Source organism: Vanacampus margaritifer, chromosome 12, assembly GCF_051991255.1.
Source record: "Vanacampus margaritifer isolate UIUO_Vmar chromosome 12, RoL_Vmar_1.0, whole genome shotgun sequence".
Lineage (NCBI taxonomy): Eukaryota > Metazoa > Chordata > Actinopteri > Syngnathiformes > Syngnathidae > Vanacampus > Vanacampus margaritifer.
This window is the reverse complement of record NC_135443.1, coordinates 17833532-17848332: the sequence shown is the minus strand read 5'-3', so window position 1 is coordinate 17848332 and position 14801 is coordinate 17833532. Positions and strand designations below refer to the sequence as shown.

At 37.5% G+C, this 14801-nt stretch overlaps 1 protein-coding gene across 3 annotated transcripts in view; it reads right to left on the bottom strand.

Annotated features, from left to right (window-relative positions):
* LOC144061263 (prominin-2-like) overlaps nucleotides 1–14801 on the bottom strand; it is a 40045-nt gene that overhangs the window by 4301 nt on the left and 20943 nt on the right. For all 3 annotated transcript variants that reach the window (XM_077581557.1, XM_077581559.1, XM_077581556.1), the window contains 12 exons: nucleotides 11838–11880; nucleotides 11605–11773; nucleotides 11365–11520; nucleotides 6820–6943; nucleotides 6686–6759; nucleotides 6331–6418; nucleotides 6142–6252; nucleotides 3910–3957; nucleotides 3751–3822; nucleotides 1603–1635; nucleotides 1285–1347; nucleotides 858–917 (listed from right to left, as the gene is read on the bottom strand). In XM_077581557.1, the coding sequence (XP_077437683.1) occupies nucleotides 858–917; nucleotides 1285–1347; nucleotides 1603–1635; nucleotides 3751–3822; nucleotides 3910–3957; nucleotides 6142–6252; nucleotides 6331–6418; nucleotides 6686–6759; nucleotides 6820–6943; nucleotides 11365–11520; nucleotides 11605–11773; nucleotides 11838–11880 (1041 nt within the window). The remainder of the gene's footprint in view (nucleotides 1–857; nucleotides 918–1284; nucleotides 1348–1602; nucleotides 1636–3750; nucleotides 3823–3909; nucleotides 3958–6141; nucleotides 6253–6330; nucleotides 6419–6685; nucleotides 6760–6819; nucleotides 6944–11364; nucleotides 11521–11604; nucleotides 11774–11837; nucleotides 11881–14801) is intronic.

Below are 14801 nucleotides of genomic sequence, written 5' to 3'. Positions count from 1 at the left end.
CGGAATAAGTATATTATCAATTGTATTTGTGTTAGACAGTGTTATCAGCCTGCTTTCAAGGAGGACTACATAATTTGGAGAATATAGAATATAGCAAAGTTTATTATAGTTTGTTTTATTTGTATTGCATGTTTGAAATAAACATTAAAAAAAAAAGTTTAAAAAAAATACATGATAGTGTTTTCATGCCAAATTACAAGTATGTCGTACTCATATCAAAAGAGTTTTACATCCATAAATACAGCATTTTTGTGTCAAAACATTTTTACCTTAACATATAACATTTTCATATCAAATTCAAGCCATTTTATATTGCTAACTTTTTCATTTAATTTCAAATGTAGTGTTTATCTTTCAAAATATACCACCCTTCAAGTAAAATTATAGCATTTTCATGTCAAAATATAGCATTTTTGTATTAAAATTTAGCGTTTAGGTCAAAATGTCAGAGCTGCAACTATCGATTACTTTAATAATCAATTGATATGTCCATTATTTTGTAGATTAATCTGATTTCAATTTATGTATTCAAAAAAAAAACATTGACAGTGCAGAAAATAGAAATACACAAACATAGGATTCAATTAACCCCTGGGCGTTATTTTATTTTGAAATGGCTTGGTCAGAACCAACAAAAAGCCAAAAAATGGTCAAATAACGCCCAGGGGTTAAGGGGTAAAAGGTTGTTTACAAATGTTTTACTTGATTACTACAGTATGGTTAATTATATTGTTATATTATTTTATTGATAGTTAGTTTGCCAGCTAGTTAGCCAATTTTAGTTATTGGTTATCTTGTTTTTTTGCACGTGTTAGTTAAGCAAACACAACATGAACATCTGCTGTTTAAGTGCTTACCTGAGATTTGAGACATTTTAGGAATGAAGACATTTGCTCTTTCACAATTTTTTCTGTATTCTGTAGGTGACAAAGATTATTCAGAAAAATATTAAAATCCCGAAGATTATAATTTTACAAGAATTAAGTATTTAAATTTTTATGAGAATAAGCTTTTAAAGAGGAAACATTATTATGAGAACAGTATGTAAAAAAAAATGAAAAATAAAATAAATAATGGCACACAGATCCAAGTATTTAGTATAAAGCCAACCATCAACTACAAAAAATAAAAAATAACAAGACAAAAAAATCAGATTGCAAATGCATATTCGAAATAGAAACGTTTTATTAGTTCCTGTGAGAGCGAGTGCAAGAAAAGGGTGGGAAAATGGTGAGAGAGAGAGAGAGAGTGGGGTGGGGTTGGAGATTATGTGACTCCACTTACGGTCTTGAAGTCGTCTACATTGTCCAGACTCGTTTGGGCCTTCTTCAACTTCTCCATCGTGCCCTAGAAGTAGGAGTGCACTACTTTTTGGTAATGTATTTAGGATAGGCACATCGTCATGTATGTATGTACTGTATGTATATATACGTACATATATATAAAAATATATACATTTATATGTCGCCATCGTACAATTTGAAGTCTATGGGAAACTGGCCAAACAGTTCAATAGACCGATAGTTCGATATAACTGTCCATCTATTCATCTATCCATCTATGTAAGTACAGTATGTAGTGTATGTTGTAAGATGAGCTCACATGTATCCTTTTTACAGTTGTGCCCATTTTGACCTGCAAAGGAAAAGCAGATGTTGAGCAACAGTGACATCGTACATCACTTTACAGTCTAGAGCAGTGTTTCCCAACCTTCATTGAGCCAAGGCACGTATTTCACATCGGAAAAACTTTCAGTCAGCCAGTGCAAGTATTTGATTGTTGTTCCTGTTTATAAAAGTGGTTGGCATTGATAAATGAATAGAGATAAATTTAATAGAGAGCAAATCATTTTTCGTCAAAATATCGACCATGGATAATTTCCCGCGGCACACCTGATGATCGATCACAGCATACTGCTGTGCCACGGCGCACTGGTTGAAAATCACTAGTCTGAAGGGTTGCGATGAAATGCCGGTTGTTCACTAGGTAGTTGATAATGGTTTGCTTGCTGTGTGTTAGCTGGTTACTTATTTTATTCATTAGCTAGCATGCTAGTTGTAAAGTTAACTAGTTCGTTAGGGTAATTTGTTGTTAGCACTGATCTGAATATATGACTGGATAGCCGACTTTTGAAGCCGCGAGGCTGCCATATTGCTCCTTCCAAAAAACGTTTCTTGCCAAACGATCCTTTACATGTACTGTATCAAAATTGGAGAACATTTGAGACAATAGTTAGTAGAAACAGTTTGATTTATGATGTTTTAAATTTGTTAAACATAAACAAGAAGACTTCAGTCATTTTACAACTTGCCTTAAATACATGTATAAATTATATGCTTAATGATGATTACAGGAGGAAACTTGTATTCAACAAACAATGCCACTGCCAAATCTCATATTGGGGTCTAAGGAACTGAGCGACAAAAGAAAAAGGGGGTCTTCAAAGCATCACATATCGTCTGCTTGTTATTTATTTATTTATTCATTTATAACTTGTTAAAAATTAGTGACCACCCCGCCACAAAACCCCCACCCTTATACTACCTGCTTACGAGCTGTATATGTCTCATCTGTACTTATACCGTGTAGTTTACACAGTAGTCTGCTCGCAAGGGGAGGAGCAAGATGGCTGCCCTGTGACTTCAAGAGCTTGCTGTCGGCTATCCAGTTATATATCCAAATCCGTGGTTGTTGGCCTGTCATTGTTTGTTAGTGTGTTACTTTGCGCATTCGTTTGCTAGCGTGTTATTGGGTTAGCTACCTGTTTTTTTTAGTTTATTTAAACAGCTAATTAATCGGTTCATTTGTAGACTAGTTTGTTAGTTTCATAGCGAGCTTGGTATTGGTTTGGTTGCTTGTTACTTTATTTGGAACTAGACATTTTGTTAACTAATTAGTATGTTGTTGCTGTTGGTTCAGGTGGTATTTACCAAGTTAGTTCAGTTTATTGGCTAACTTGTTTCCTAGCAGTCTTGGTGTTTATTTATATTGTTCGTTAGCTAACTTGTTTATTAAGCAGAGGTGGCAATTCCAAGTCCAGAAAGTAAAAACCCTGCCACAGTTTGGCTTTAGCCCCAGATGCTAACTAGCGAGCTCCTTACCTAGCTCTCTGCCAAGGCGCTATCTGTGACCCTCGCACAATCTGAGGCGCTAACCTATGGCAACATACAATTGGCACATTTTTAAAATTAGATAGATAGATACAACGAAACAACATGGCCGACCTTCTGTGTATGCGCACCTCAGATTGCCTCAGATCAGATTTATCCCAGTTGTTTTTTTCCAGTTCCGACCTGATGTTCGAGGCGAATGTAAACAACCAAAATGGCGGATAGTGATAAATGTTTTTTTTATTTTGGTTGACCTCCAGCAAACTTGCAATTTTGCTTCATTTATTGTTTTCATCTTATTTCATATGCATTTCATACAGTTCAGTAGTTCACCGTATAATTTCATGTAGGGAGATAGCGGCATACTGTCACGTACGTTGTGTTATGTGGAGTTATGTCAAATATTGATGAATGAAGAAAGCTATCTAGTTTTATACTTGAGTAAATTGTGTTTTCTGTTACTTTAGTATGTTGTTTAGGTGGCAGTGGCATGTCAGTTGGCAAGCTATTTGGCTTGTCTGCCAGTTTGACGGTTAGTTTTAGAGCTAGCGTGGTAGTTTAACCTGATATAGTAAGATGTTAATTTTCTAGTTTATTAGTTTACTACAAATAAGCATAGTATAAGAAACAGGTCACGCACTATATCTGGATTGATTTTCGTGGTTATCGTGGTCTTAATGCCTTCCAGCTTCTGGCCGTCCTTTTTCAGTCCCTAAAAGGTGACAAGATTGGCAAATGTGTTAACGTATACGGTGCTCATTCCAGACAGTTGATGTCAAGTGTTGGTGAGGGGACTCACTGCGTTGTTGAATGTTTGTATTATGCCGTCCAGTTGAGTGGTGTCAACCTAATGCAGTCAAAAACATTGCATTGAAAGCTCAGACATAACATGACAATTATTTTTTTTAACTATTGTATTAAATTCAAACTGGTGTACAGCTACAAAAGTTGGCAAACAACCCCAGAGTGAAGTAACACCATAATATATAAATGTTCTCCTTATTTCAGCAAAATTCTTGTAGTAAACTGTTATGTTAAATAAACAAATACAGGATGTCCACCTGGGAGTATAACGGAAAATGTAGTGTTATACTACTGTCAAAATAGTTTTTTAAAGTTTTTTTATTTTTATAAAACACTAGCATTAATATTCTCAATAGATAGCAATGCTTCCCATGTTAAAATACAAAGGTGGGCATCCCATCAATATTGACGAAATCCGTCAATGACGGCCGCCCATTTTATTGCCAATTGACGGGAAACTTTGAAAAATTGACGAACTATGCATTGACAGAAGGTTGTTTTCAATGTAATCGTCAATCGGTCAATAAATCTGGCACTCCGTCAATGATGGACGTCGCATTTTGGTGACAAATTGACGAATGACTATTGACGCCCACATGGAATTTTAAATTATGCAAATAATGAACTGATTAGAAAAAGAGGAGGATGAGCGTGTGCAGTGGATCAAACAATGTTGAAGACATCCTCATAACATTAAATGTCAAAAGAATGAACACATAACCGGTGCTCTTCAAATTTGGCGGGGGTGGGGGGGGATGTAGATAAAAAAGCCTTTTTTACTAAGCGATTAATCTTGATTAATCAAAATTCTAAGATGTGATTAATCTGATTAAAAAATTTAGTCGTTTGACAGCTCTAGTTTTTAAGCAGTACCTGATCAAACCATGATAGTAATGATTTTACATTGGAGTGTGCAGTTTTTCAAAAGAATAATAAAAAAAAACTATTTGAATTGTGTGGTATCGGCATTCGGCACTGTATCGCCATCGGTCGATACGGCACAGTCAGGTATCGAAATCGGTATCAGGACCCAAACAACACTACAAAACATACAATTTTCATAATTACATGTCAATGTAGCAGTAACACTCATATCAAAATACATCATTGCGCAGCAAATTACAGTGGACCCCCGCTATTTGCGGGCGAAAAAGAGTAGTCTGGCCATTTAATAGTGAAAATCTGAAGAACACTGACGTCCACTGAAATGCATTGGGGATTTTTTTTTTACCCCAAAAATTATAAAATTCAAAAAAATGCTGATAAACCTCCAACATACGCTATCCATAGTCAAATATAGCATTTTCCATCAAAATAGAGTATTTGAGGTTCTCCTCAAAATCTACCATAATTTCAAAATATAGGATATTGATTTCGGAATATAGCTTTTACATGTCAATATCAAACTCTCGCATCTTAGTCCAAATACATGATTAGCATTTTCATGTCAAAATATATCATCGTTGTGTATTAATTTCAATTTAAAAAACAAAAATTTGCTGCAAAACATTGCCATGTTTGTGGAATGTGTTGCAGTAATATTTGGCTTAGTTTCCATATATGCTGCTAACTTTTATTTTCTTCTTGGAAGCTAGTGATGCTCCCGTGTAATAAGATAGCACTCTGCCCACTAATTTTAAATCCTGTATGTAAAACATTTTGGCTGTCTCTATTATTGAGTCAAATATTCTATCAATGACTCAGATTAAATGAATAATGGGATAAAAAATAGATATTTTTCATTCAAGTGTATTGCGAGACCATTTTTTCTCTGATTAATGTTACTAATTGTCCAAAAAATGTTTACGGTATTTTACATGATCTAGTGATTGAAAAAACAAATAAATGACAATCAAGCAATGTCACACGAGAGGGATTGACCACCAACCCTTTTAAAACTGATTCCGTTACTGGTTTTGTCTAGTGTTATTCCGATACCATTTTTTGGCTCCCGATACAATACCTAGTTTGTTTGAATTTCCTGTTTTTGGAGCTCGGGAACGGATTAATTGCATTTATATTATTTCCTTTGGGAAAAAATGTTTCGGAGGTTGAACAATTCGGACGTTGAACACTTTGCAGGAACGAATTATGTTCAAACTCCGAGGTGCCACTGTACTACAAAAACCTCTCTTACTTCTATGCAATGCAATCTTGATACAAAACGTAACTATTTTTGACTAAATTCTCAAAAACACACACACACACACTTGTGGTTTCAGCATACCTCTTTAACCTTTTCTACGTTTTTGAGTTGCTCGAGATTTCTGTCCGTCTGTGCATCGAAGATGGCGATAGTGGGCATTTCGAAATCACCGATATTGAGCAAATTATTGTACTGTGGACAAAGAAGATGTGCTTTAAGAGATGCACGAAATCGTCAGCAGATGCGAGAGTGGAAGGAGCGGACACTTACCGCGGATATGTCGAGCTGCTGCTCAATTTCTTTATATTTCTCACCCAACTTGAGTGCGGACCACACAGACTTGTCATTCTGACATTGACTGCAAATAAACATCATTATATCAATTGCGGTAAACTGCAGACAATGTTTATAGTTGTATTTATTTACAGTTTTTAGTTCCTAATTATAACCACGTTTCATCTGCAGTTTATGCTTTCCTAATTGATGTTGCCTGTTGGCGTGGCCCTCGACTGCCAATATTGTTCTCTCTCCTGGCCCCTTTGGGGAATTAATTGGACACCCGTGAACCATGGTGGGTTCTGGGTTGTAATGAAGAATAAACATTTGCGTGTTTATGTTTAACCACCTGTATATATCAGAGATATCTTTGATTGAAATGCCGAGTTGAGGCAAATCGAATTCAATCAAATTTGGAAGAACCTGTCACAAAGGAGAAATCAATCATGTGCATATGACTTTTGTTATTCAAATATGCTTTACCTTCAGCAGTTCTCCGCTTCTCCAGGGAGCACACACCAGCGTGTGCAAATTGCCGCCCAGTAGGAAGAGCACTGTCACAATCAACATGAGCAACCACGAGAACGCAAAGCTCAAAGTCGCCCCGCTGAGAACAAGAAATAGTTACCTCTGACAAGCACAAACATGACGAACGCTTTTCATTTGTCTGTTTGCGAGCAATCTTGTAGCCGTAGCTTTTGCTATATTGACCTGAATTGTTTTTTCATGGCGTGAAGATAATGATGCAAAGTGACAACAGTATGTCTATTGACGCATGTTATGTCATATTAAAAACACTGATTCTGAAACATACTGTTAATTTACTTACTCCGACATCCATACAATCTGTGAAAGGCCTACTTTTGTACACTTTCAATTGAGAGTATGGTGATATATTTTCAGTTTATAATTGTACATATTTAAAGACATGTTTAATGATTTGATTTATGTAAAAAAAAAACTGCCCATCTCACTGCGGTAAAAATAGCCACCTCTTCTTTTTACGGAGTCAAGCCAGCCGCTTTTCATTTCAACTTCACCCTTTCTGTTTGGGTCTTTGTCTTTGTCTTACTGCCCTTTTCTAGGATTTACGGTAGTATGCGCATCCGGTTTTCAAAATAAAAGTCAAATTTTCAAAATAAAATGTAACTGACAAGCAGTTTAAAGATTTAAAGAACAGTTTATTCAGTATAATACATCACTAATTCACGTTTCATTGGGTATGCACTCTTGTGGGGAAATAAGTTCCATGAACTGGTATTGAGCTAGAACGTTGATATGTACAGTATTAAGTTCATTGAAAATGAGAGAAAGGTTGAAATTGAGAAAAAAAGGTGTGCATCATCCAGCCGACATGCCAACACGACGCAGCACTGATTTGGGGTCAATAGGTCACATGACCTGGAAGCTATTGAGCTAAAATGCTAATATTTGTTGAAAAAAAATTATTAAAAATAAGTGGAGACCTAATATTAAAAATTAAAAGGTGTGCATCCTCCAGCAGACATGCCACTACGATGCAGCACTGATCTGGGGTCAATAGGTCACATGACCTGGAAGCTATTGAGCTAAAATGCTATTTTTTGTAGGAAAATAAATTATTAGAAATAAGCAGAGACCTAATAATAAAAATTAAAAGGTGTGCATCATCCAGCCGACATGGCACTTTGATGCAACACTGAATGGTACTCAATAGGTCACATGATCTGAAAGCTATTGAGCTAAAATGCTAATATTTGTTTAAAAAAAATTCATTAAAAGTAAGTGGAGATCTTCGGTGGCCTGGTTCATTGGCCCACAGGACCTGTGGCCCACCGGGGAAATCCCCGTTACCCAGTGGGTCAGTCCGCCCCTGCCACCAAGTAAATGTTAAGTATACTTTAAAGTAGGGGTGCTCAAGTTCGGTCCTCAAGAGCCCCTATCCAGCCTGTTTTCCATGTTTCCCTCCTGCAGCACAGCTGAATCTAATGATCAGCTAATCAGCAAACTTTGCAGAAGCCTGATACTGATCCTGATCATGAATCAGGTGTGTTAGTGGAGAGAAACATGGAAAATAGGCTGTTTAGGGGCTTTCGAGGACCGAACTTGAGCACCCCTGCTTTAAAGGCACCGTCCAACGTTTTGACTCAGAATGAAGCAGATAAATACAGAATGTATACACATGAACTCTTTCTCAATCTACACCTCTGGGCTTCTGTTAATGTGTGGTGGTGATTTTGTCCTCAACCTAAGCTCAGCCTGTATTTTGCCATTTTGTTTTGTGTTTGTTTTGCCAACAGCGGGAAGTTTCAGGGTGTCCAGACAGTTGTTTACTCTCCAGCCAATCGCAGAGCAGGGGGAGGCGGGGGCGTGTCACTGTAGGCAGACGGGATGTTGAGTTGAGTGACTCGCGTGAAAAAAATTAAGTAACGGTCGAAAACTAGAGTAAATCTTGGCTTGGCATTTACCCGCTTCCGAGCTCTGAAGGAGCGGCTTGGGCTGAAGAGCGACGCAGAGTTGGCCTGCTTGCTATTCGGCCAAACAAATAAGTGCCAAACAGAAAAGAAAATGTTAGCTTGCTGATTTAGCGACATGCTAGGCTAAGTCACATTGACAAGGGTAACTCGGCAATATAGAACGAGGGTCGAACTTTTTTTTATATCCTTATATTTACACCTGGCAACAAGTGAAGCTAAGCCGAAAGGCTGTAGCAACCTTTGGGAGTGGGTTGCGGGTTGGGTAGTTTCGGACGCTCTGGACGGGCCCTGAAAGCATCACAGACTGTTTGTTTGGGAAGCTAAGTGCGCTATTGGCTGTTGTGTTGTGGTAGTTGAGCCTGTTCTTTCGTTATTGAAAACTGTTATTAGCTCCACACTTGTCCTAATTATTTCACCATTGTTACGAGGCGAATGTCGTTTTAAACTATTATCCCTGTTGGTGATCGCCGGTGCACAGTCTCGGATCAATAATGTGACCATTTGCAAAATACCTTGTTACTCACTCTCGCAGCTTGCTTGGCTGAGTGCGGTCAGAGGCAAGGGGCGTGAACGTTGAGCTCGTATGGGTTGAACCATGGGAGGGGTCCGTTTTGAATTGTTTGTTTGAAAACAGAAACCTATAATTTTTTTTATCATATCAGAACAGATATAAAATTTGAGATTAATCTTAGTTAACTAAGTTAACTAGTGAAGTCATGCGATTAATTACGATTAAACAAAAAAAAATTATTAAAAATAAAGATTTTTTTTTTTTTAAAGAAAAGATTATTAAAATGTAGGGACATCAGGCGGTTAAATTTTTTAATCGGAATTAATCGCATGACTTCACTATTACTCACGATTAATCCCAAATTTTATATCTGTTCTAAATGTACAAAAGAAGTTCTAGGTTTTTATACTCTTGTTAACAAAAATAGAAGAAAAATTAAACTAATAGAAATAGTTCAAACTAATAGAAATAGTTCAAAAAAATTTTTGACATCTATAGCTGTCAATGGCAGTGGTATATACTACATATGGAAAATTTGGAGAGTATACTTCCAGGTTACTTTTCTTGTATTTATTGGAAGTATACTCCACCAAGTAAATGTTAAGTGTACTTGTGAGCAGGGCTCTAAATTAACTTTTTTTTTTACTAGCCAAACACAATTTCCACCAGCCAATTTTTTTCCCCAGTGAAAATTTTCCCAGATTTATTTTTTTGAAGCCCCTAAACATAAAGTAACAACAGTATGTCGATATGGCAGCATGTTATGTGTCGTATAAAATACACTGATTCTGAAACATATAGTAAAGTTCATTTACTTACTCCCACATCCAGCGCTCATTAACCTGAATTGAGAGCTCAGCCTCAGTAATTAAACTGGCCACTTCGAGTCAACGGCTCATACAGAGACTGAAGCCACCAAACCCGCCAACCCTGAGGCGGATCCCCGAGGCGGGAGCCATGACCACGGGCCAGGAGAGCGACGGGCTCCGCTGCGGCTCGAGCTCTCATTCAAGTGAATGGGAACACAAGATCGGGCTAGCAGTATGCACTCGCGATTATTTATTTTTTTTCATACCACAATCATTCAAAATCCATCCAGAAGTACATAATAAATTGTAAATATTGTTCAGCGTTGTTGTAAAAGAAATATGATATTTATTGTATATACTGTATTTTTATAACTTTGGCAAAGAACGGCGGCCGTGCTCTGGAAACGCCAACTTCGGGGGCCGACCAAAGCCGACTCGGTGTGGAATCAGTCCAGTGAAAGCGGCATTGCAATATCAGCCAAATTGGCTTGTAAATATTTATGACCACCCACCCAATGAATTTTAATCGGAACTGAAACATATACTAAAAGTTTCTACTCTTATGCCATGTCAGCCTTGGCTAAATGTCACAGGTGAATGTTGAAGTGAACATGCTGACTTGAGCCCAGATTGTAGTTGGAAGTTGGAGAGTCTTTACTGCATGTACACGCGTATTTCCGCTGCTTTTTTCCACAAATACATTTATAAATAAAAAGCTGCTTTTTTTTTTTTATCCGCGTTTTGATTACAGAGTTCACACACTTTTGAGAGTTCAAAATTCCATAGTTTTCTAGACCTTCGTGTCTAGACTTCAAAGTAAAAAAAAAATCTAATAATTTGTAACATTTGCAGAGGATGGTTATCTTTGCAAAGGCCACGAAACTCACATATTATTGTTGAGTTTTTAAAAAATTATTATTATATTGAGTCTCAGCCACTTTGTTTGCGGGGATTCAAAATATGAATTGCCGTTGCGTAATGTCGCAACGTCGCAAAGTGCAGTCCTTCAAACGTTCACATATTGATCATCCCGAACATCTGGGCATTTCTGACATTTATGCAATGTTATTCAAATAGCTGGCGTCGATAACAATACTATCCTAACAGCCTAAATTTTAGAGTATTGGGGTAGTTTTTTGGGTAAAGTATATATATATACCACTGATATAGTGATGATGCACAGTTGGCAGTGCTACTTAGCGCATCAATCTGGGGGTAAAAAGTAATTTAGCCAACACTGAACAGCACTCACATCATGAAGGTTTTTCCACCTTGATTGGCCATGACTGAGCGCAACGTGGGATCTTGAGGCTGTCTGATACTCCCAAAGTGTCCCAAGATGAGACCCAGGAAGTTACACAAGATCACCAGAAAGACCACGAAGCACGTGACGAGGCACACGGGCCACCTGGTGAAGAAACAACCGCCAAACAAATAGATCTCACCTCCTCTCCTTGCAGCCGTCGATGATAGGCGCTCGGGGCTTTCTCACCTGATACCTTCGGCTAAATCCACTTTCTTTTGGTAGTTACTGATCTTGGCCTTTGCTCCATCGATTTGTTTAGTTATTTCATTGCTACCGTTCTTTAAGTTGTTTGAAATCTCACCTATCTTGTTGGAAATGTCCTTTTTGGCTGGGTCCAGTTTTTTGTTGACTTCATCTAAAAAGGGACAAAATGAGTCATTTGATGTGACACATGGCAAGAGAACATCATGATTACTCACCTTGAATGGCGTTGATCTTGTCTGTGACCTTTTTCAATTCATACTACAAACAAGTCAAATGGTTATGCTTTTGTTTTTAATGTGTTGCAGCTTCTATCACTCATTCAGCTTACAAATGCATTATGTACATCCATCCATTTTCTACAATGTTTTATTTCATCAAGCCATCTTTTGTGCAGTCTTTTGTCACTGGGATTTTTGTCCATTAAGCCCTCTTCATACCGCACGCACCCAGTCGCGCTGCCCCGTGGAAAGACGACGGCGCCGTGGCGGCCTGCATGCCCATATTTGGTAGTACTGAATCTAGGGGTGTGCCAAAAAATCGATTCTCATAAGAATCGCGATTCTCATTTAGTACGATTCAGAATTGATTTTTAAATGTCCCAAAATCTATTTTATTTAAATTATTTTATACTGTCTTGCCCTTGTTTGCGTGTGCCTTTATTGGGAGCGTTGTTTATGTTGTACATGATTTGGCCACTTAGGGGCAGTGTGTTTCCGCGCGTTCTGATACACTGTTACGTTGTAGCCAAAACAATGTTACCAACTTACCACCGTAATGTTATTTGTTATGTCTTTGCACCAAGGTTATTTTAGTTAACAAAAACTAATTAAATAGCTAAAACCAAAATTTGAAAAACATCGTTTCGCTAACAAAATAAAAAAAAATGAAAACTACTACATTTTATGTTTACAAAACTAACTATAGCGAAAATGTCCTTTGTTTTAGTCTTCTGTAATCGATTTAATAGATGAACCTTTAGGGTTGATTTTAAATGTGATTTTAAGTATATTTATTTCTATAGTAGTCGAAATAAGAACATTTGAAAGTGTGTCGCACAGAAGTGACGTCATCTAGCAGAAGCCAATAGAAAAGCACCTTCAGATGAAGGCGCTCCAAGGCGACTATAAGCGAAGTGCGCATTACATTTGCATATGCGTGAAAATCAAGTTAAAAAAAAAAAGCATGGCTCCCAAAATAGCTGTCATTTGAATGGCAAAGATTGGACTGCTGAACGTGTTTGCGTAATAAATGTACACCTTAAAGCTTGCAAGCATTGTTTAAACGGCTTTCAGCCTTAAGTGACATAACGACAGGTGCACTTTGTGCCATTTTTAACTAGCTTATGCAACAACAAAAAAAACACCATTGCAAAGCTCGAGAAGATGAAAGTGTACGCTTGTAAACCTCCATTCACTCTTGCTAATTTCCAGAAAAGAAAGATCCAAACGGACGTAAAATATGCTAAAACTGACAATTTCTGAAGACAGTTATTTTGTCAATATCCTGAAACCGAGGGAACAGATGGAAGCATCACAAAGCTTGCTAGCGGACGTACGTGTAACGCACTGATCTGTATATATGACTGGATAGCGGATAGGCCAAGACTTGAAGCCGTGAGGCCGCCATAGTACCCCTCCCAAGAAACGTTTCTCGACATACGATCCTATACATTTGCAGTATCCAAATTGGAAAACATTTGAGACAGTATAAACAGCATGATTTTTGATGTTTTAAATGTGTTAAACATAAACAAGAGGACTTCAGACATTTTACGACTTGCCTTAAATACATGGATAAATTATATAATACATGGATAAATTATATGCTTAATGGTGTTTACAGGAGAAAACTTGTTGGGTTTTTTTTATTAAAGAATTATAACTGTAATTCAACAAAAGATGCCTATGCCAAATCTAATATTGGGGTATAAGGAACTGAGCGATAAAAGAGAAAGGGGGTCTTCAAAGAAGCACATACTATCCACTTGTTAAAAAATAGTGACCACCACCACACCCCCCACCCCAGCCCCCGGTACTATACTAAGATCTTACAAGCTGTATATGTCTAATCTGTACATATATGTATAGTTTACAGTAGTTTGTTCGTGAGATGGGAGTGGTAAGATGGCCGCACTGTGGCTTCAATGGCTAATATGACATTTACTTACTATATTTCTAGGTAATTAATTTAATTATCTAGAAAATGTGATAATGTTTCTAATTAAACATAAACAACAGCCTGAAAATAAGGCCACATATTATTGAAATTACAACTTCAAACCATATTTTAATTGGAAAAAAATAAGAAAGTTTTTTTTTAATTTCACTGTATTTTTTGGCGCATTACTGTTTTGTTTTGTTTTTTTACAGTTTGGTGCAGACCCCCTTTTTTGCACCTCTGAGCATGATCGCCTGCAACCAATGATGGCCAAGCTGGGTGTTATCACAAATGACTTAAATCGGATGTGTGTCTTGACCTGCAGTACACTTCTGAGACTGGCTCATCGAACCCCTGGGGTTCCATGATCCATCTAACCCAGGTTAATAATTAAAAGCCGTATCTTGTCTCTATGTGAAGTTTAAGTTATTGTTTCTTCTGAAGTCTGTACTTAACTCAGGTTACAGTTGAATATTTTTTATTTAATCAAAGCTTAAATATTCACAGTGACGGATTACTTCTTTTTTGTTTTATACCTTCATCCAAAGTTTTGTGTCTGTGGCACAAGGTTGGCAATCAGTCAAATATGCAAAGTCGACAGAAAATTCAGCCAGGGCTTCCCTGCGTTTATTTGATACCTGAATGTATTTCTAAACATTTAAAAAAAAATTGGGCTGTTGATTTTACTTTGATGCAATTGCATATAATCATGGTTAGGTTTGTTGTTTTGGCTTTGTGTCACTCCTTGCTCATTAGGTAACCAGCTCAGTGGCCTAGTGGTAGTGTCCACCCGGAGACTGGGAGGTCGTGGGTTCAATCCGCAGCAGAGTCATACCAAAGACTCTAAAAAAGAGGCCCGTTTGCCTACGTGCTTGACGCTCAGCATTAAGGGTTGGAATTTGGGGGCTAGATCACAAAATGATTCCCGAGCATGGCCGCTGCTGCTGCTCACCGCTCCCTCAGGGGATGGTTAAAATGCGGAGAAAGAATTTCGCCCCACTTAGGCCTTGTCCAGGTGGAAG